The 21,619-nt window shown below is 39.1% G+C and overlaps 1 protein-coding gene across 1 annotated transcript in view; it reads right to left on the bottom strand.

Moving 5' to 3' along the window:
• LOC132127759 (serine/threonine-protein phosphatase 2B catalytic subunit gamma isoform-like) overlaps positions 1 to 21,012 on the bottom strand; it is a 24,984-nt gene extending 3,972 nt beyond the window's left edge. Inside the window, exons 1-12 of the mRNA XM_059539836.1 lie at positions 20,605 to 21,012; positions 14,015 to 14,212; positions 12,480 to 12,604; positions 9,000 to 9,111; positions 6,551 to 6,696; positions 4,576 to 4,715; positions 4,345 to 4,422; positions 4,168 to 4,262; positions 3,857 to 3,982; positions 2,055 to 2,132; positions 651 to 735; positions 3 to 89 (exon numbers count right to left, since the gene is read on the bottom strand). Of these exons, the coding sequence (XP_059395819.1) occupies positions 3 to 89; positions 651 to 735; positions 2,055 to 2,132; positions 3,857 to 3,982; positions 4,168 to 4,262; positions 4,345 to 4,422; positions 4,576 to 4,715; positions 6,551 to 6,696; positions 9,000 to 9,111; positions 12,480 to 12,604; positions 14,015 to 14,212; positions 20,605 to 20,656 (1,322 nt within the window). The 5' untranslated portion in view covers positions 20,657 to 21,012. The remainder of the gene's footprint in view (positions 1 to 2; positions 90 to 650; positions 736 to 2,054; positions 2,133 to 3,856; positions 3,983 to 4,167; positions 4,263 to 4,344; positions 4,423 to 4,575; positions 4,716 to 6,550; positions 6,697 to 8,999; positions 9,112 to 12,479; positions 12,605 to 14,014; positions 14,213 to 20,604) is intronic.
• Between the last annotated feature and the right edge of the window lie 607 nt (positions 21,013 to 21,619).

Genomic DNA, 21,619 nt, shown 5'->3' with positions numbered 1-21,619 from the left:
GGGTCTGTCTGCCTCCTGACAGCACACCCACAGGCAACGTCCCAGTGGGGGTCAAGCCCTTTAACTGCAACACACTCTCGTTCTCCTCTCTGAAAACACACCCACACACGGTTAAGGGATACAAAATCAGCTACCATTTCAAATAAAGTGTCCTGATGAATATTTTCAAGAAAGCATCATGTTTTAAGTTGACTTTCTGCATTTATGTCAAACAAAAATATATATATATATATATATATATATATATATATATATATATGGGGAGACGCACCATGTAAAATTATGACCTGATATAGTCATATCTCGTAATAAAAAAAGTCAAATTATCTGATATTTTAAGGAGACTTATTGACCTGGCATTTTTTAAATAAATAAATAAATAAAATGATATACATACATATGTGCCATATGTATTATATTTACACATAACAAAAATAATACATAGAGAAAGACAGATCTACCTGGTATGTAATATTCATATTTTATAAACCTCTCTTTCTGATACCACTTGTATCAAATACTGTTGCTTTTGCTTTTAAAGAATAGGGCCACATCTCAGATGTTCAGAACAGAGTGCGCGTGTGTGGGTGTGTGTGGGTGTGTAAAATCCTTGGCCATGAGGGATTTGTACGCTAAGTGTGTATATTCACCTAAGAACAGAAAACACTCTGGCCATCTTGCCAATGGCACGAATCTTATTTCGGATCACCTCCTTGCGGACTGCCGGGGTGCCACCTGCCACAAACATGCACAAATGGGGAGGGACAGAGATTTTATTTATGGGAATCATTTTGCTGTCTATATCTGTCTACTTGAAACCTTGTAGATTCTACGAACTACTTTAATCGACATCATTATCTGCACACTAGTCCTATCTGATGAGTCAAACGTACTGCAGATCAAATGAGCCATTACATCCTGAACTCCCATAAGAAATAAATAAACCCCATTTCAAAACTCAAAGGCTCACAGAGGAAGTATGTCAGGCCAAGTTAAAATTATGCACCATTCAAAAAAAAGAAGGACAAATCAAATGGGCATCAAGAACAGTAAATGGGACACTGTATTCCTTCATGACAGCTCCTCAGATGTGGGGTGGTGGGGGGTGGGTGTTCAGAACGGGTTCATCTGGTTTCATTACAGCAGAAGAGGCATCACTGTACTTCACAGCTCTTGTGTTAAGAGCAGGAATTAATTTTAAATTAATGAAGTGAACGAATGGAGACACAGGTGGTCTCAGCTTAGCCGCTAAGGGCAATGCATGTCTAGGTAGAAGGTTAGGAATATATTTGATTCACTGATAACTTGACAGCAAAAAGAATATGCTTTGAAGGCATTGATGAAGTATAAAACAAGCACTGTTTATGTACATCCTTTCTCTGCAGTTTTATATCTTCATAATAGAGCAGGAAGCCCATTTAAAAAAAAAAAAAAAAAAAAAAAAAAAAAAAATCACACAATTAATGCGGAGTTCTTATTTAAAGCAACTTGCACACAAGAATATAGTGTCCTAAATAGAAATATATGGGTTATGCGCTGAGGACTATTACACACTAATCAGAGAACTATTGTTTGATGAGAAAAGAGGCATTCTGGGATATTTAACAGAGTTGAAATCCATGTTGAGAAGACAAAAGAAATCAAAGGAAGACATTTAAGTGATGAAGTTAACGGAGCACACGTTTTACATTTTAATTGAAGTAAATGTGTATTATTGAAGTTCCTGAATGGGAAATAAAAAACTGGTGACACTTTGGTATAGGGGTCAATTCCCACTATTAACTAGTAGTTTACTAGCATGTCAATAATTAACGTACTGGCTGTTTATTAGCACATATTTTGCATGACAATATTCTACATCCTTAATCCTACCCAATACCTAAACTTAACTAAGAGACTTCTTACCAACCCCAAAAGTTTTTGCTTATATCCTCAACCTCTATAAGACCACAGTGGGGCTCAACTGAATTTATTTGGGGTTTACAAAAAGCCACAAAGAAACAAAAGCGCAAAACACAGACCCATCCACGAGAGGTAACTTTTCAAGTTCTTACCTTCACATGTGTCGTCTCCCTCAGACATCAGCTCATCATCTGAGCAGATGCTTAACACGTTGACCAGCATCTCGGTTACTGAGAGCAAATGAGAGAAGGCCAACTTTAACATACGCTCTTTAAACACCATACTTCTACCATTAATTACACGCTTAGGCTTTAAAATCACATGCAACATAGTTTTCAACATATGATCATTATGTAAAGATGAGGGTTGTGCCAATAGACGATTGTATTGAGTATTAATGATAGTCAGAGATATTGCCTGTGGCTGATGCCTTTGATGATCACAAGATGATTATTATTATTAGTCTAGTAATACTATCCAATTAATATTAGGGCTTATTTGTTGCATTATATTTATTTTTCCGCGTTTTCACAGTATTGTTTGTTATAACCAATCCCACTATTATGCTGAGTTTATGAATGCAATGGCCAATCAGAGGCGTTTAGATGAAGTATCGTGCACTCGCTGAATGAACAGTGCAGATGTTCGGGTGATGTAAGTATAAGAGATTTATTCATCATACGGTGTAGATTCACAGATTATAATGGGAGTATTTTTATGTTTTTTAGTGTGATGATGTTCTTTGCCCGTTTTCTGTAGCTGCTTTTTGAATAACTGAGGAAATGTAAGCATTATAATTAATTATAAGAAACTTAAGGTGTTTCTATTAATATGTTATCATGTTAAAAGGGTGGTTCGGGATTTTTGACATCGGACCTCATTTTTAGGTCAGCCTGTTTGTTATTCATCAGTGGAGACATTTTTTTTTTTAAATTATCCAGTCCTTATATTTGGATAGTTGGCCGATGCTAGGCTAGCGCGAGTCAATGGGTATATGTTAGCCAGCCATTAAAAACCGTTTTACCCACTCCACAGTGCACCAAACACAAATCAATTATAACACTAGGCTATCGATGCAAATGTCCGTTGAGAGAATAATGTTAGAAATCAAACTTACCTTTCATCTCAATGATCCTAAAGGAACTAGTTTCTCAGCCGCTGCGGAATTTTACTTTGCTCCGGTTAGTAATGATCAGTGTGCCAGCGGCAGGTAAATACACTTGCGTCATGTGTGGACCGGCTCACTCGGTTGCCTAGGTAATCAATATCACTCCGCTGCTGCTGTCGACAAGGCTTATGATTACAGGGAACAAATTATAACTAATGCAATGTGATGAAAGGTAAGTTTGATTTCTAACATTATTCTATCAATGGACATTTGCATCGATAGTCTAGTGTTATAATTGATTTGCGTTTGGTGCACTGTGGAGCGGGTAAAACTGTTTTTAATGGCTGGCTAACATATACCCATTGACTCGCGCTAGCCTAGCATCGGCTATCTACCCAAATATAAAGACTGGATAATTAAAAAAAAAAAAAATGTCTCCACTGATGAATAACAACCAGGCTGACTTAAAAATGAGGTCCGATGTCAAAAATCCCGAACCACCCCTTTAAATACAAATTCAGTCATTAAAAATATTACGTTGCTTTTAGACTTATGCTGGAGTTGGTTCACTTTCAGGCAGAGAAACTAAGTAAATAAATAATTTAATAAATTAGCATGGTAATATCGTGTATCCGCAATCTCACAGGCTGATGATGGGATGATATTAAAATTGAGTACAGATATGCATTTGGTTACTCCATCCAGACAATTTGTCTGAACGTTTCCATGACAATCAATAAACCATCAGAATTGATGCACAGTAAAACTAATTTCTAAAACCACATCCTATAGTTTTGCAAATGCATTTCTGATGTCAAAATCAATGTAAAAGAATTTGCTCTTTACCTTTCTCCCCGACGAAGGGCAGTGACCATGTGAACACGTCCATGAAGTTGGGCAGCCAGTACGGGTGAGGAGAGCAATTGAACTGCCGGATGTTCATGACGTTGTTCTCGTATTTCAACACAGCAGCTTGATGGGTTAAAGAATTAAAAAAATAAAAATCAAAGTAATAAAGAGTCATAAATCCTGAGAGACTTTAAATTGTAAAAAAATTAGCTATGTATATCTGGACTGCATGAATTTATTGCATAAGGGCACAAATTAAACAGCTCAGCACAATGGCACTGGCTCAAAACTGTCTTAAGAGCTCTTACCTTTATTGTTATACACATCTAAATAGTTTGGTGCAGAGAAGATTGTGATTAAAGAGGGGAAGCCTGTCGTCTGACTTTTTCTGTACATTCGATACCTAAGGGGGTCAGTGACATTGTCAGTAAGAGCTGTTTGCATTCAGTTCAGAGCTTTATGAGTGTGGTGTGCAGTGTACTCACCCTGCGTCTTGGGCTTCATGTGCTCTTATAACTGACAACAAGTTATTATTCATCAGAAAGTCACATACTGCAGGGTAACTGTTAAAGACAGAGAAAGAGGTGTAATTAGCGATTCCAGCAGTCCATCACTCAGAACGGCATGACTAACACTGAGAGGTGCGACTGCGAACGGGGATTGTGTAGGCAGCTTTCAAACAAATGTGCATGTGGGCAGACTGTCAGCTGGAGTACCTGTAGAAATAGGAACATCCTCTCACACTGTTGTGACAAAAGTGCTCCGAGCTCTTTTCGCTGCCGTATTCCTCGCCAGGGTCAGACCACAGCAGGTCGCACATCGGCCCGAAAGCTGGAGGCTCTTTAAACCGGTCTAACTGCAGCACAACAGTGCAAAACAAACAATCAGAACTCAAAAACCCTGCATTTGTGTTCAGCAGCACCATCTTATCCATCACCACAACAAAACACATTCAATCTGTTTGCATTTGCTTAAAATGTACAAATCAGTGACAGATTTTTAATGACGTCAAGTATAATTATTAAAAGCACTGAGCAAACCATCATCTTATCAAAGCACATATTAATAAGGAAATAACTAAATTAAGGATTTTTTACAAATATACCAAAAAGGGTTTTAACTAAATTTGTGTTTATACTAGAGATGTAACAATATTATCAATATCGTGGTATCGCGATAGCAAAGCTGCCTCGATATTATTGTGGTCACATGACGATATGAAACGATAGGTCTTCCAGGCAAAAAGTATGGTTTTTAAATTATATTGAAACTTATTCTTACATAAAAGGTCTTTAAAGTTGTGGTTTTGGCCATTATGCTTTGACACAGTATGTCAAAAGAACTAAAACTGAAAGCATATTATGGCTTAATCCTTTTTCAAAAAAGTAACGCCAGAGATACTTTAATTTCCCATTTATTGACTGTTAAATCTCCTGTCCCCATATTGGGAGAAATTGGTAGTACAGAGGCATTGTGTGTGCTGCGTGAACATGATGTAGGTCTAGACTAAATGTGAATTTGAATGAATTTATCCCACTCACGAAAAAAACAGATTCATATTCTTCAAAATTAATTAAAACAATGAAATGCAAACTCAGAATAAGACAAACCTGCAATAATTAAATATGTTACATAACACAAATGTATCTAATCTCATTTTATTAACTAAAGTCTTTGCTGCTGACCTTTGAGGATCCAGTTCAACCATACTAATAAGCAAAAATGACTTTAGATAAACTAACAATTGTGCTCCATTATTTTTTTATTGCTGAAGAGTGTTGAACCTTCTTCTGTGTTCTACTGTACAGACGTGAATGTACTTTTCCTTCAGCCTGAGGTTTATTCATTACATTTTTTGGTGTGAACGGGCTTTTACATTTGCTATAAATAGAACTTTTTATTTTCAAAACAATCAAGCCCTGCTCATATTTAAAAAGTAACATGAAAGTAACGCATTACTTTCCATAAAAAGTAACTAAGTAACATAATTAGTTACTTTTTTAGGGAGTAACGCAATATTGTAATGCATTACTTTTAAAAGTAACTTTCCACAGCACTGAAAATAATGCATCCATTTAATGAAAAAAATAAATAAATAATATATATATATATATTTATCAACAACTGAGGTGTTTCAATGTTTATTACATATAATAATATTAAAATAAATTGGAAGGCTCAAAATAAGGCAACCATCCTAAACATCTATTTTCTAATATAGTAATAAGTACTATTTACTATTACTATTTATGTAGATCATAATATTTATATAAATCATTACTATAATAAATGTAAGCATTTACATATGTATTAATAATAATAATATTAATAATAATGAATAGGAATGGCTCAAGATGGTTGCTAGTTGATCATTTCGAATGGTGAAGTAGAATAGTGAGTTTATAGAGATTTTACATCTCTCTTTTTTTAGCTTGAATATTCTTAGCTGCAGTGCTTTAAAAGTAGATCAGTTTAAAGATGTAACTTCTCAGAGAGGGTTTCAGCATGTTGACATCTTGCTCGTTTTGTGGTACAACTCCCTATGAGAAGTTGCATGTCTAAATTCATCCCCTTTAAAGAATCATCACAACGGTGAAACAAGCATCACCTACATAACAAATTTTGCACCTTCCAATACTGTCCTATCATGAGTATGACACACACAATACAACAGCCCCACATCTTTCTTACTTTCCGGATGTCATCAAGGCAGGTGATCTCAGGGGACAGGCCTCCGTGAACACACAGGAACTGCTGGTTGAGCAGAGCAGCCAGAGGAAGGCAGTCAAAGGCATCCATGCAGGCATCATACACACGCTCTGAGTACTTAATCTTGCCTGCGATTAGAGAACCACAATAAAAACATCCATGTATCTCCAAACGGAGTGAATGAGCTTTTCAAGCCAAGGCTGTCACACTGTCCGTATGACATATCACAGTAATACTGGGTGGGTGAGGGCAGACTGACGCTTGCCAACTTTCCAAGGCTGACGGAATAGATGGAGGAGGAGGAGGATGTTGCATGCCTTGTTAGGTGATGTTGCAGCAGACCCGCGTGCTAATTGGGATGAACTGAGGAAAGCAGCGCAGTGGGAGGCTGATTAAAGGAGGCTGAGGCCAGACACACGTTACATGAGGAACATGGGCCGCATACCGTCGTTAAATCCTGACATTTTAGAATGGGCCAGCTGTGCTGCGTATTGTAAACAGCAGCACTGACAGATGAGAAACAGGCTTCCTCGTGATGAGCAAAGAACAACATGGCAATGAGCCAGCAAGTGGTGAAGTAGCACATCATTATCAAAGGCCCTTTGATTAGCTGGATGAAGAAACAGCAGCCTCGAACTAGGCCACTGGGTGGTTCCTGATTGGCTAAATTAGGGAGTTTTCATTGGAGAGTTTTTGGTGGTTTTGTGGATATGAATTGAAGGTCAAGGTTTTGTTACCTATCAGGTATGCAACTAACGATTAATTTGATAATCGATCAAACTTTATTTGACTTGGCAACAACTCTGTAAAGGCAGTTATGCCCTAAAATTCTAAATATTGGGGCAAAAAATACCCTTGTATGAGTTTGCATCATATTTATATCATATGATAAGCGATACCACACCAACAGCGAGAGCAGTTTCACATGAGTACTGTTTTTGTAACGAAGAACAAGTGCAAATGTGATTTAATACAACAGTTCAGCAAATAAGTTAAAATTGTGTTATATTTTAAACTCAATATTGTGTGTTTTTATACAATTTTGCCAATGAAAATATTACCTAAAGCCACAGCAGAACTGTTGTGCGTCTGAGCAACACAGCAGTGTCTAGTTTCTGCAAAATCTGCATTTTGAACGAATCGTGTGAACCAATGATTCAAATGCCCATTCGTAGAGAAAGCAGTCTACTTCATTCCCGAGTGAATCAGCCGTTTGAACAAATCGACTCATAAAAACATTTACAGCCACCTGCTGGTAGTTTCAGTTTCTTTTTTACAGTATCATTTCAATTATTTAATTTTTTTTAAATAAAAAATAAAAACTTTAAAGGGATAGTCCACCAAAAATAAATAAATTCTGTCATTTACTCACCCTCATGTTGTTTCAAACCTGAATAACTTACTTTCTTTTGTACAACAGAAAGTAAGTTATTTGGAAGAATGCTGGTAACTCAGCTGTTTTGGTCACCAGTGACTTTCACTGTGACAAAAATACTGAAATGTATATCAAATGATCTACTTTTATGTTCCATATTCTATTTAAGACAATAATAGCTTAACAAAATTATATTTTGGGGATACTTTCACAGCCAAATTTAGTTTGATTAATTCGATTAACAGCCCTAATTAGATAGATATATATATATATAAAATATATATAATATATTTTACAAATATATATACAATTTGTAAATTAAATTTAAAAAATTTACATTTATAAAAATTCTAATAACAAAAATCTAAATCTTGATCAAAGTTTTCCTCCAAGCATTGTGCAAATTGAAGACTACAAATAATAGCTAATTTCTAATTACTTTTTTATTGTATTAGCTATGATATAAATTGATATGGTTTAATATAAACTGTCCAAAAAAAAAGAAGAAAAAAAAAGATAAATAATAATAGTAATAATAACCCACACACTTTTAATCATAGTAAAATGTAACATTGTAAAAACGAGGGCTGAGAAAACTGCATAGTGGCAGCTGGAAGCAAAGTTACATTAGCCAAAATATTTAATAAACACCTAAGTCAACGAGGGATTTATACAACTTGCTGAATGAAGGGTGTTGCAATTTTGCACAGCCTCTGTGTGGGTCTGCTGATCATCAGCTGCTGGTGGAAAGCAGGCAGCCGTTCGATGTGCAGGTTTCAGTTAGCTGTCAGCGTCTGTCATGACTGGCCCGATGTAAATCTAAGTGGGGAGTGAAGAGCCCTGACGAGCGCTGAGGGATGTGATTGAGCTTTGAGCCTGTGGCCCAGCATCCAATACTCCCCTGACACCATCTCTCTCTCGGGATGTCACGATGGTAATGGGGAAAAAATTGCCATGACAGACTTGAATGATAGGATGTGGCAAAATCTCATTTCATTCTCTTGATAACGTTTACACACACACACACGCTCCGAGTTTCTAAAGAGCTGAGCTTACATTCTTGTTTAAAGGTGAAGTACTCCGTGAGATGCCGACACTCGTGGTTGCCTCTGAGGAGGAAGAGGGTGGTCGGGTGGTTGATCTTTAGGGCCCACAGATAGAGCACACACTGCAGATGCAAAGAGAAAAAGCATGTCACAAAAACAGCACACACAATGTTATCATATATCCCTATTCCGTTTCGCACAATGGCGCTCATACTTCAGTTTTTTGTGTGTGCATGCATATCAATTCCTAGAGCTCAAATAATGAAAATCCAGGTCACCGAAACTTTGAAACCGATTTTTCTCAGTGTGGTCAGAGTCGTTTTCGAAGCACTAGACATCCTGCAGGCTAGGTCTCTCTTGTACATTTGGTGACATTTTAATCTTGAGTATATTGAATAGTAACATATGCAGTTCACACATAAGATAGTTGCAATCACCCAGTGCTAAGTGTCAGTATGGAGCATGTGGTAAAGAAACGAATATTCAAGTAGAAATGGAAAAATATGTTCAGTCAAGCCTAAACAAACACAATGCTGCCGAACACAATCATTAGCATTCTGATTCGGCTCTAACTAATATGCTGGAAGGCCACGACACAGCAGGTTCATGGTTTAAGAGGATTATACCTCCATTACTCCTGATGTTTTATTAAAGAAATAGATCACAGAAAAATTAAAATCATTGTGTAACACAATAGGTCATATGGTATGCAATTTTTCTTCATGCAGAGAATACTTGAACGACTGACTTCATTTGTCACTGTGGCGGTTTAAAAGAGCACACTGTCGAATTGGGGCTGACTATCCTTCCAGTTCAAATGGTCATATCAATAAACATTTTTTCAAAGAATTTAGACATTTTTTCACAAAACTGAATATATATATATATATATATATATATATATATATATATATATATATATATATATATATATATATATATATATATATATATATTATTATATATATTATTATTAATATATATATATTACATTTTATTATTATTAATAATATAAGTCACTTTTAATGAAACACACATTACAAAAACACTTCCAGGTAAAAATATTGCTAAAAATACTTTATTGGGTTAATAGAGTAAGAGTAATAAAAAACATCCTTGACATACACATTGACGTCAACAGAGTTTATGATTTATTTTTTTATCTGAATACTTTTATGCAATAATGCATGAAATTGCTCAAAAGTTAGAGGAAAGATATTCATAATGTCACAACAGATTCCAAAGAAATGCTGTTCTTTCGAACTTTCTTTTAAAAGAGTCATGGCTTCCACAAAAATATTGAGAAGCACAGCTGTTTTTAACACTGATAATAAGAAACCAAAATATTACAAGGACTCTGGAGGATCATGTGACCCTTCACCCTTGAGACTGTAGTAATGATGCTGAAAATTCTGCTTTGCATCAAAGGAATACATTTCATTTTACAATATTTTTAGTATTTGTGGTTAACTATTTTTGGTCAAATAAATGCAGCCTTGGTGAGCATAAGTGACTTCTCTCAAAAACAAAAGAAATAAAAATCTTATTGGAAACTTTTTTTAATAACTGTATACAGTAAGTTTACCTGAAGCAGCAAGCTAGAGTCTACAAGTGGCAGATAAGAACTTAAGAAACTGAAGCTGATGTACAATCCAAACATGCTGAACCACAAACACATCTGAGCAGACAGAGAACACTTTGCCGAGTTAAGCAAAACTATGATTTTAATCATTACACATCTACTTCTGATATCATCTCTCAACCCCAAGCTCTGAAATGGTGTAGCTAACCTGCCTGAAGTTATTAATGCTTGCTTCAAATCGTAACCTGTCAGTCACTCTGCGTGCTCCATTAGCTCATATCCACGATCCAATTAAACACCCGCAAGGCTTTACAGTTCACACATGGTTAGATTACCCACAGAACACCGCTGCGTAACAGTGAACAGGATTTCTGTGTTAATCTGCAAAATACACAATTCTTTCTCCATCCTTTCAGGAAAGACAGTCTGTGATTAGGTTGCAGTCATCTTTAAAGAGGGCCAGCAGTTGTCGGTTTCATCAAGCCCTACACTGAAAGAAACACTGAAAATGAAGCGTTCTCCACACAGCACTGGGTTTCAGGGTGGAGCAAAGTCTGGTGGTGTAACCTACGAAAGCGTTTGATGACTGCAGCGTCCCAGTCAGAGGGCATTAGCAGGTGGTGTGGCGGATGACTGAAGTTCAGTGCTTTTGGTCTGTGATGTCCAGGGAGGGTGGAGGAACTCAGTGTGGCCTTTGTTGTGAAACACACACTCTCTTTCTATGAGTCTCAGGTGGCTGGTGGCCCCGGACCCTCAGCTGTGTTTGATGGTATTGAGCAGCGGTGTGTCCGCTCGCTTACGCCGCTTCTTTTAACCATGACATTTCTCACGTCCCTGAACTTTGCAACCAAAGCGTGGTGCAGAGGTGGAAGCTTTTTGAGGACTTGCACTTGCTGGCCCATTCAGAGCAACATCAGACATCAAGGCCAATGATATAAAAGACGCCAGCTGATAAACTGGACCAGAAGATTTCTTTAACAATTTACACGTAACTTTGTTGTTGAGAAGCACGTTTTCTTGCCTGCAGAACGGCGGGATCAATAATCCTTTAATGCCATCTGCTTCATCATTGTGGCTGCTTTACAATGATGATACAGTGTTACAGGCAGAGGTGACATGCTGATTGCATCACAATGCATGCTGCTACAACAGAGGCTGTTTGAATTGCACTGCCACATGGCATTCACTGAGGGCCAAGTTATATTAAATGTGAACGTCTCAAGTGTCTACAATGAGCAAGATGTGTTTATTCGGCAAAGATGTGTTCAAGAGGCCTTGAAGATTTAAAAGACTTTGTATAGAGACTATAAACAGATTTAAACAAAACTAGCCTCATATATATATATATATATATATATATATATATATATATATATATAAAAAGTTGTTCTGGATTCAAAACAAATTTGGCTCTATTGACAGCTTTTGTAGCAAGCTAGAGATGCACCATTCTTTTTTTTTTTTCTTTTTTTTACAAAAACAAATAAATTTTTGTCTTTATATTTTGGATAAATAAATATTTGGGTAGTTAAACTTGGTATGTAATTGAGGTCACTGTGTGATCAATTAAACCAGTCATGTTACTGTTAAGTTTGCAACTATAATATAAATTATTTATGCTGTCCGTTCAAGAAAATTAGCAAATTGTATTTTTTTTTTCCCGTTTTGCTCCATGGACTTCTTTTGTAAGTGTCCATGCTTTTTCTGTGAACTTGAGGAGCAATCTGAGATCATTTTCTATGATAATCGACAGCATGCCACTGATACTGCTGATCTTAATATATAATGCGTATTGAGAGCTTAATATGTATTGAACTTGTAGCATTCCTTTAATTATGCTTTTTTAGGCATTACAAGACAGAAACACAGATGTGTACCACTTAACCCTATTTTACAGAATACACTCACCTCAATACTGAAATAGCCTCGATCCACATAGTCTCCCAAAAATAGATATCGTGTATTGTGCGGGGAACCCCCCACCTCAAAGAGCTTCATCAGGTCAAAAAACTGCCCATGGACATCTCCGCACACTGAAGACAGAGACAAAACACGTTAAGACAAACACTTGAAGTTGAAACAACTAAAACAGTGACATCATTGAGAGGATGTGGCCAAAACAAAAACATTGGAGAACATCGCAGAAAGAAATGAAGAAATATCAGACATTGAGTACACGCAAGGAGGTCAAGGACGTGTCTTAATGAGCTCAAGATGGGAGAAGAAATCTTAAAGCGATAGTTCACCCAAAAATGAAAATTAATTAATTCAAAGTCTTTAATTACTCACCCTCATGTTCCAAACCTGTAAGACCTTGGTTCATCTTTGGAACACAAATTAAATTTACGGTTGAACAAATGATGTCATATGGACTATTTTAACGATGTCCTTACTACCTTTCTGGGCCTTGAACATGGTCCATCCATGTCTATGCAGGGTCAGAAAACTCATGTTTCATCAAAAATATCTTAATCTGTCTTCCAAAGATGAACAAAGGTCTTACGGGTCTGGAATGGCATGAGCGTAAGTAATTAATGAAAGAATTTTCATTTTTGGGTGAACTTTCCATTTAAAATTTGAGCAACTGAAGGTGCACAAATATTACAACCACTAAAAGGAAGTGTACTAATACTAGGTCCACTCAAAATGGCTGAGTGAAACACATCAATAGTGATTGCCACAAACAGGATGTGGCCAAACCAACCCTATTCCTGCTTAAACCTCCACAAGGTAAAATGTTTTAGGCAGAAACAACATCTCAATTATTCATGCCACAATTTCTTCGGTTTTCTCTTTCAAGCCAATTATCGAAAAGAAGTTACGAAAGACATGAGAGAGTGCGGGGTGGGGGTTGAGGGAGGGGGAAGATATGGATAGACGACGTGCCCATTTATATCCACACACCTGTTTGTGTGTTTGCTCGAGTGTATGGCGAGTGCTGGGGGTTTCCTGTGGCCTCTGCTGGGGAATTAAAGTGTGGGGGTGTGTGAGAGAGAGAGAGAGTGTCTAGGATGCAACTGTTTCTCTGACCTTTACAGAACAACCACATTAAGGGTTGCTGTGGAAGACTAGCTCTGTATGAAAATAATCATGCTCTTCTTGCTGGTTTGAGGATTAAGTCGGGGTTAAAACTAAACCTAAAGATTAATGATGATATCAGAGATGCCCGATCAAGTAACCGCAGAACCTTGAGGGTACTTTGATTGGTCTAAGATAACCCTCTATTTGAGGGGAACCATATCGCTGTAAACTAACTCTAGTTTATGAGAAAGCTTATGGGCGAGTAACATCGCCAGTGGGCATCATGTTTTTCTGTGATTGTACGACATTAGGTGTAACGAAGATCCTGTGAGGACCACATCCTGAATGTAGATACTGGTTGTGAATCATGACAGGTTTGTAGCGTTGCCACACATTGAGTCATCAAGTGTGCAACACCCTACCTGTGATGGGTGCCTCCACTTCCAGCATGCATTTCTCGTGGCGGAGGATGTTGGCGCCATCGTTGATGATGCGTAAGGCCGCGTCTTCCTCCAGACGGCCCTCTTTCACCAGGTGGCTCTTCAAAAGCTCCACCTTGGGCTTGCCGTCCTCGTACAGCTCTTTCATGGTGAGCCGCGTCGTGGGAGGGTACGGCACTGCTGCAGGAAAGAGAAAGAAAGACTCACTTTTTACAGTCTTGTTAGTCACAGGGAAACCCTGCTGGCAAACATTTCATACTTCAGAGAGGTAATAATGTACATACAACAAGACATTATACACGTTTTAGCCATTTTGACTGTACAAAATGGATTACAGCTTTGTGCCAGAGCAATTCAGATCCCATATTGATTTGGAACTACCAGATAGAGCATCGCAACAAATGTCTAAATTTAAAGCAGCATGTTCACAGTCACGACCGTGCAGTCGATAACAGTGTGGTGAAGTCTCGGAGTCTATCACAGCATCTGTTGACCGAAGTGTCTCCAAGTTAAGGAAGCGCAACTTCTCTACAATTTCTAAGCCAGATGGTGTGTGACAAAAGTGCTGAACCAAAAGCAGAAAAATTTGCTACGGTGTTACTCCAAATAAAAATCTCTCAGCCCAAGAGTTTCTTAACATGCCACTCTCAGGCTTCCTTCACAAGTAACTCGAAAGCTTGTCTGTCAAACTAGATTTTGACATTTCAGAACCTAAAACCAGCTAATCATTCAGCCTAATCATTTTAATACTAGCTGTTGGAAAAAAAATATGCAGTTTTGAACATTCCTAGAGCTTGCCTTTGCAAAACTCTTTGCAATGATGCTAAAGTGTTATACAGTTGCTAAGGTATTCTGAACAGTTGCTAAACATTTGCTAAAGACAGCCCACTCCCAAGTCTCTTTTTAGCCCATTTTTTTGTAGGTCAACATGACAAGTATCTTCTGCCTTGTTTATTTTAGCGTGCTTATCTTTATTATTTTAGCGTGCTTATCTTTATTATTAAGCATTACAGATTTTGAACAGCCCAAACCTTAAAAACGATGCAACCCAAATACACGGTGACATTATGGTTTTCATTATCAGATAATTTCATTAACTTTTTATGACATGTGAATGCGTGAGTGAACTGACGAAATGACATCAGCTGGTTTACCTTAACGTCTTTGCCAGAATACAGGCAAAGTAAATTGATGTGTGAAACCTCATGGTTGCAAGATGACGCATTATTACTCAATTCACTTTTTTGTAACTGAAAACATACAGTTCGCAGTTACGAGGGTGCCTGAAATGCGATGCCAAGCTGACAGCCAGTAGCTAAAAAGTTAAACTTATGCATGATAATAACGGTTACTGTTATTGGTCAGGATTTGGGACTCTCCCACAAAGCTATGTGGGTTATCAGAACACACATAGCCACAGCTGGTCCGTCCCTTCCCCCAACCACCACGCACAGGTCTTGTTAAGAAGACATGAAGCCCTCACTGTCATGGAGAAGACAGCTTAAATAAACCCTCAACAACCTGGGGGCTGGGATTTTACATTCAGACACCGTGTGCATGGGTGAGCGCTGAGGCGGGCAGCATGCAAACAAATGCCTGCTAGAACCGCTCTGCAACCCCCTGAGCCTCGAGCTATTTTCAGTTGCAGGAATTCCACAACATTTAAACTAGTCTAAGAGGAGTTGGGAAGTTAGGTCCTGAAGTCGGGGTGGGGTAGAAGGCCAGCTGTTGGCATCGCAATCCTCTCCGCCAGGGTCACAGGCCAGGTTGGCAAAGCTCGCTCTCCAGAAGAATGTGGGTATGGCCGACAGCCATGGCTTTCAGCACTGGGACCACAGGCATGATAGACCACAATAAAGCTTCGAGCTCAGATGACTAGGAACCTTTAAGGGACTCCAGTGGTGGAATTAGGAGCAAAGAATCGGTTTGGGTTTGCAAAACCAACCGATTTTTGATGATTTTAGATTCTGTTCAGGCAGAAACCATCAGAGGGTGTTGTTCTTGTTGCATGCCAGTATAAGGAAGAGAAAACAACAAATCTTTCATGCCTGACAGAAAAAAGGAAGAACACCTGCTCATTTGCCTGTTTTAACTAAAGCTGTAACAGGGCTGTTATCTGGCTGGAGGGTGGAGTTCGCCCTTCTATGGCGATGGCAGCGAAAATGTGTAATCGCTCAGTGTGGTGCATTTGCATGTGAAAATGAAGCCCTAAGGGCAGGAGGGGGATTTTACTATCAAAGTAGGGTTGGGCCGATAGACGATGCCCTTGTCCATTGGTGATGGATGATAGACATAATGTTGAGCCAGCCTCGTGACCCAGCAACCCCCGCCCCACCCCTGCAATCCGCCCAATACCGTGTTCGAAAAGAAAATTATGTGTAGGCCTACTACAGAAACTAGGGCTGCACGATATTGGGAAAAAATGACATTGCGATATTTTATTTTTCTGCGATATATATTGCGATATGAAATCTAATCTAATTTTTTCTTACAAACAAAAATGGGGTGAGCACACTTACATTCTCATTTTAAATGATTTAAACATCGACACCATCGTGTCAATTGATTAATATGCGCGAGGGAGAGAGATCAAGACAGTGCTCGTGTTGTTTGAAGATGGTGAGAGTGCGGCCGGGACTCACTCTCACACTCTCTCTCTCTCTCTCTCTCTCGCACGCACTTTCTCTCTCTCTCTCTCTCTCTCTCTCTCACGCGCTCTCTCTCCCTCTCTCGCTTGCTCTCTCTCCCTCTCTCGCTTGCTCTCTCTCCCTCTCTCGCTTGCTCTCGCACTCTCTCTCGCTTGCTCTCGCACTCTCTCTCTCGCCCTGTTAAACTGACAGGACTTAAACTTTCACTCTATGATGGTTAAGCTGTGCAATTAATCCACGAATCACATTCGTCAAGGGCCGGGGAGCAGCCGGCCCGTACAGTTAATGAATAACGGATCAACTACGACAGCCTACATCGCACATCCTGCGATGTGACTATCGTGGATTCGTACATCACGATATCGATGCTTAAATGACACATCGTGCAGCCCTAACAGAAACCGTAAAGGGTATAAATACAAGATGGGAGGAAAATACATTTTCAATACTTTCTCTCGCAGTAAGGCCTGTATCATTGGGTAATTATATTGTATATAAATTGCGGGCATCAGGGAGCCACTATTACGCCTGGCACTGAAACTGCTTTTGGAATGCATGATCGCATTTTAGTTTCACTTTCACTTTTGAGATTTGCGATCAAACATACTCCGTTTACACTATGGAACGGTAGTACTTACCATTCGCCATCGTTCTCAGCCATCTCTCCTTACTCTTAATGTAGTATGTGAAATGTTATGTACTGTAATGTAGCAGGCAACCGTTAGCAATCATTATTTGTTTTCTGTGCCCTTCTGAATATGGATTCCCTCTTCGGGCAAACCCCCTAACTCCCCTCCCCCCGATGTCATCGTCCATCACGATGTTTCACTACAGTCACTGGCCGACGCCAATTTTGTAGACATTACCCAACCCTATATCAAAGTATCAAACATATGTATTTACCCAGCAGTGAGGCGACTGTACTACACTTGTGTCCCTTGATGATGTCAAAACCCAACTCAATAAAGGCCCAGTTAAAAGGAGGTCAGCTTTCGAGAATAAAAAGACACCCACTGCTTTTGCACTTGTTCACTTCATAGCTGTCCAACCATTTAAGATCTAAATGGCTTCAAATATACATTTGTTTGTTGTATGGACAAAACCGTTGCAGAATTTTGGTGTGGACTATCCCTTTAAGAGACTTTTGGACCAGACCGCATGTATATTAATAAGGAAGCTAGAAAAGGCGTAACTTCCTGTGTTCAGTCTGATCTGTGGTTTTATCAAACTGTTTTTTTTTGTTTTTTTTTTTTGTTTTTGGGGGGCTGATATTAGAGAATGCACTAGGTAAGAAAACACATGGACTTTGAGGTTCTCAGCAAGGATGATGAGAGCTATCTTGGGCGGTATGAGTGATCTTAGAGAGAAAAGTCTTGGTGAAAGGGTAAGAGACGGGGCCTGAGGTCCGTTAATCATGCATGAGGACAGAATAATTACACAAGCAGGGTGACGCTGACCCTGACAGCTCTAGTTTCTATCTGTAAATAAGCCAAAAGTTCAAAACATCAAATTCACCATCAACCTGACAGGTGTCCAACACTTATAGCATCAGCTGCATAACGCACTAATTTCCAGATGAATTACATTAGATGGTGATATGATTTCAGGGTGGGCATGGTCTTGATGTCCCCCCTCCAAAAAATGTTTAATAAAAAAATGCCACAGACAGCAACCCAGCTTGAACTGCTCTTTCATTCTAACCTTTCAAGCTTTCAACTGACTGCTGACCCATGTTTAAATGCACAACGCAACAACCACCCTACTGTCCGCCATTCTCAGCAGGGGAAAGTGAGAAAAGAGTTGCGTAGAAATGTCTAGCAAAGCTTTTAAAGGCACTTAACCTCATCTTTCCTCCGCCTCCATCGCACTGTTCCTAGCACAGCTGGGCTGATGAGTGTGCAGTCGAAAAGTGCCGCTGCGATCCTTGATTCCCCACGCTCCGTGCTTTAACTGTGGGAGGACTCATCAAGACACGGCCTTGGAGAGAACCTCAACTCCCACTCAGCACTTCAATCATGCTGGAGTTCATTCTCGCAGAGCTTATAGTCCTTTTAAACAAGCCTTAGTCATTTTACCTTCCAAACACAATGGACGAAACGACAGGCCGGCATGCTCTCAACAAGCTTTTTTCATTTTTTAACACTCGAGCCGATTGAATTCATCTCTCATCAGCCAGAAAATATGCTAAAACAGAATTATCGCAGACGTGGTAGAAGAGTGCTGGCGCACGACACTGATTGGTCACTGGGTAGTAGAGCTTTCAAGGTGCTAACAATCTACAATTAACACTTGAATCATACAATATTCCCTCTCCGCTGTCCTGATTTTTTGTATAACTGCCCCATATGCGATGAAGTTGGCATCACTGATTCTGTTACTTCCTTGTTTAACACTGTGAAGCTGCTATGAACAATCTCTACTGTGTGAAGCGCTATGTAAATAAACTGCATGCATATATACATCGGACTATAATTCTCCAGTTCAAACCTCTCTCAATGCAGATGTCTGTCCATCGTAGCTTACAAAACAAATCCCACAAAAACCTTTTTTTCAGACAGCCTGCGATTACGCATACGTGTGGCGTAAAATCCAGGTGTTGGAGTGCTTAAACTGAAAGGAGGCATTCAGTGAAACCTGGAACCAATTTGGAGCTGAAATGCTCCTGTTCCTGCAGAAAAGAAGAAGATGGATTCTAGACAGAAAGAGAGTCAGTTCTTTTTAATGAGGAGGGTTTTTTTTTGTCTGTAGCGATTTAGATAACTGAATGGTCTGACTTGGGAATGGAGATGCAAGTCATTACGGATGCAGAACTAGACTACTAAAGAGCCCAGTGCTATCAGCTCATTACAGAGACTGTCTAATTGAGCCCGATCAGCCAAAACACAGCGAGCTGACAGCAGCACATAAGGGACTGAGAGGAAAGAGCACACTATATATTTCAGCGGACACACTAGTTTTAATCAAAAACAAGTCATAGTTCCCTGGGTGCCTTTATACCCATGAAGCCACAGACCTAATGATCCAATAAGTTGTAGTACTCTGTCTCACCTCTCATGAGCCCTTGATAAGGAGTTGATGCTTAAATGCAACAAATTCATCACCTACCCAAGGGTCAATCCCTTTTTCTAGTCCTAAAGTAGGATTAGAAGTATGAGGTTAATTGAGATCACATGGATAACTTCAATTAGTTTAGTTCTAGCTCGGACAAAAGAGTAAAGCTGAAGTGACAGTTCTCACCGATGTTGCCTAAACCCTAAAGGAGGAGGAAGAAAAAGGATGAAAGCAATTGTACTACAGTGAATTAATTGTTGTGCAATGGTGAATGCAACCTATGGGATTTCTGAAATACACATGCATAAAGCTAGCCAAATTTCGATTTTAAAAATATTAAATAAAATATAACTACAAAATTGTAGTTTTAAGATTATATATGTATAGTCCTATAGTAATATATGCTTCTATAGTAACACAGAAAAACACCTGCAATGCAAAATCAAATGTTTATTTTTTTATACTTGACACAGCTTTGGCAGTTTCAGTTTCATGAATCCCAATGGTTTTGCATATCCAGACCACTCTGAGTATCATGCATTCCCACTAATATCCCTATAATGGTCTGATTCACTAATAATAACAGCTTTGCTTCTACCTGATGTTTGCACACTAGAGCTTAAAACTTAATTGATCTCGTTTAATTCATGCCAATTCATCCCGTGCTCCCTGAGCCAACCTGTCAAAATAACCGTCAACATGTCTCATTAGACTTTTTAAGTTATCCAAAACTCAGTCAACACAACAGATGTCCTGACTTGCTTAGATTTATATTACACAAACTGAATGTCACCCATCAGCTACCAGCGCGGGTTAGCTAACACACAACAGGCGAAATGAATAAAAACGTACAGTTTCACATAGAAAACGTACCTTTGACGAGCCGTTCGGTGGTGGATTGTTTATTCTGCTCCTTCCCCGACATCCTTCAGTGTATCTTGGTGGAACAATTGTAATTCCTCCTTGTAGCTGAACCCAGCTAGTCGCGTTAGCCTGTTAGCTCAGCTAAGCTACTGACGTCTCAGTTCGCGAGGAAGAAAAGTCCTGACCGCTCCGCTGTAAGAGCGGGGAAACGGAGTCAGAGCGCTCGTCCGGGTCGGTTTGGTGATATGAACGCTCAAACGGTGGGGGAAAGGGGAAGGGGGAGCCCACTGAAACGGCAGAGTTTTATTTTCTGCCGTGTCTGTCCTTCGGGTTTGCTCACACAGGCGACCCAGCTGCTGTCAATTTCTCTGAGGGAGTAGCGATGTCCGACTCGTGAAAGAATCGTTCGCTTGAGTCGGATCTTTTTTTAGGGAATCGTTTGAACCTGTTCGTAATTCCTGTCTGAACGGTTCGTTGACAAAAATGACTGCATCGATTCTCGAGTCAACCGACTCACTGAACCAAGAACCGTCTGTTTTGGACGTGTCCTGTTCACAATGAGCCAAGAACTGATGAGTGCGTTTATTTAAATAATCTACTAATAACATTTTAACTATTCCTAATCAAAATAACTGGAAATGCGTAAGGCACCTCAATCAATCTGGACACATTAACAACTTTTTTATTCAAACAAATAACAAAAATTAGTTGTTACTGCAAAATATGTTTACAAATGACTAAACATGTTATGCCACGCAGGTGACGCAACACGTATTGACGTAAAAGAATCACTAAATCGGTCGTTGAACTGGTTCTTTAAAACGAACTGTTCAAAAGAACCGAATCCAAAAAATGACTCAGACTGTATCTCTATGAAGGAGGGGTGGCGGAGTGAGCGGCAAGCGACAATAAAAAAGGCTCTGCACAAGATGTTGCCTGTTTTTGTCAAGCGACCTCAGTGGCTTATGTATGGTAAATGTGTATTCTGGTTCGTGTTTATTGTAACGCTCACATTTTGTGTCTC

The sequence above is a fragment of the Carassius carassius genome, chromosome 45 (assembly GCF_963082965.1).
Source record: "Carassius carassius chromosome 45, fCarCar2.1, whole genome shotgun sequence".
Classification (NCBI taxonomy): Eukaryota; Metazoa; Chordata; class Actinopteri; order Cypriniformes; family Cyprinidae; genus Carassius; species Carassius carassius.
This window is presented reverse-complemented; position numbering and strand designations above follow the sequence as displayed.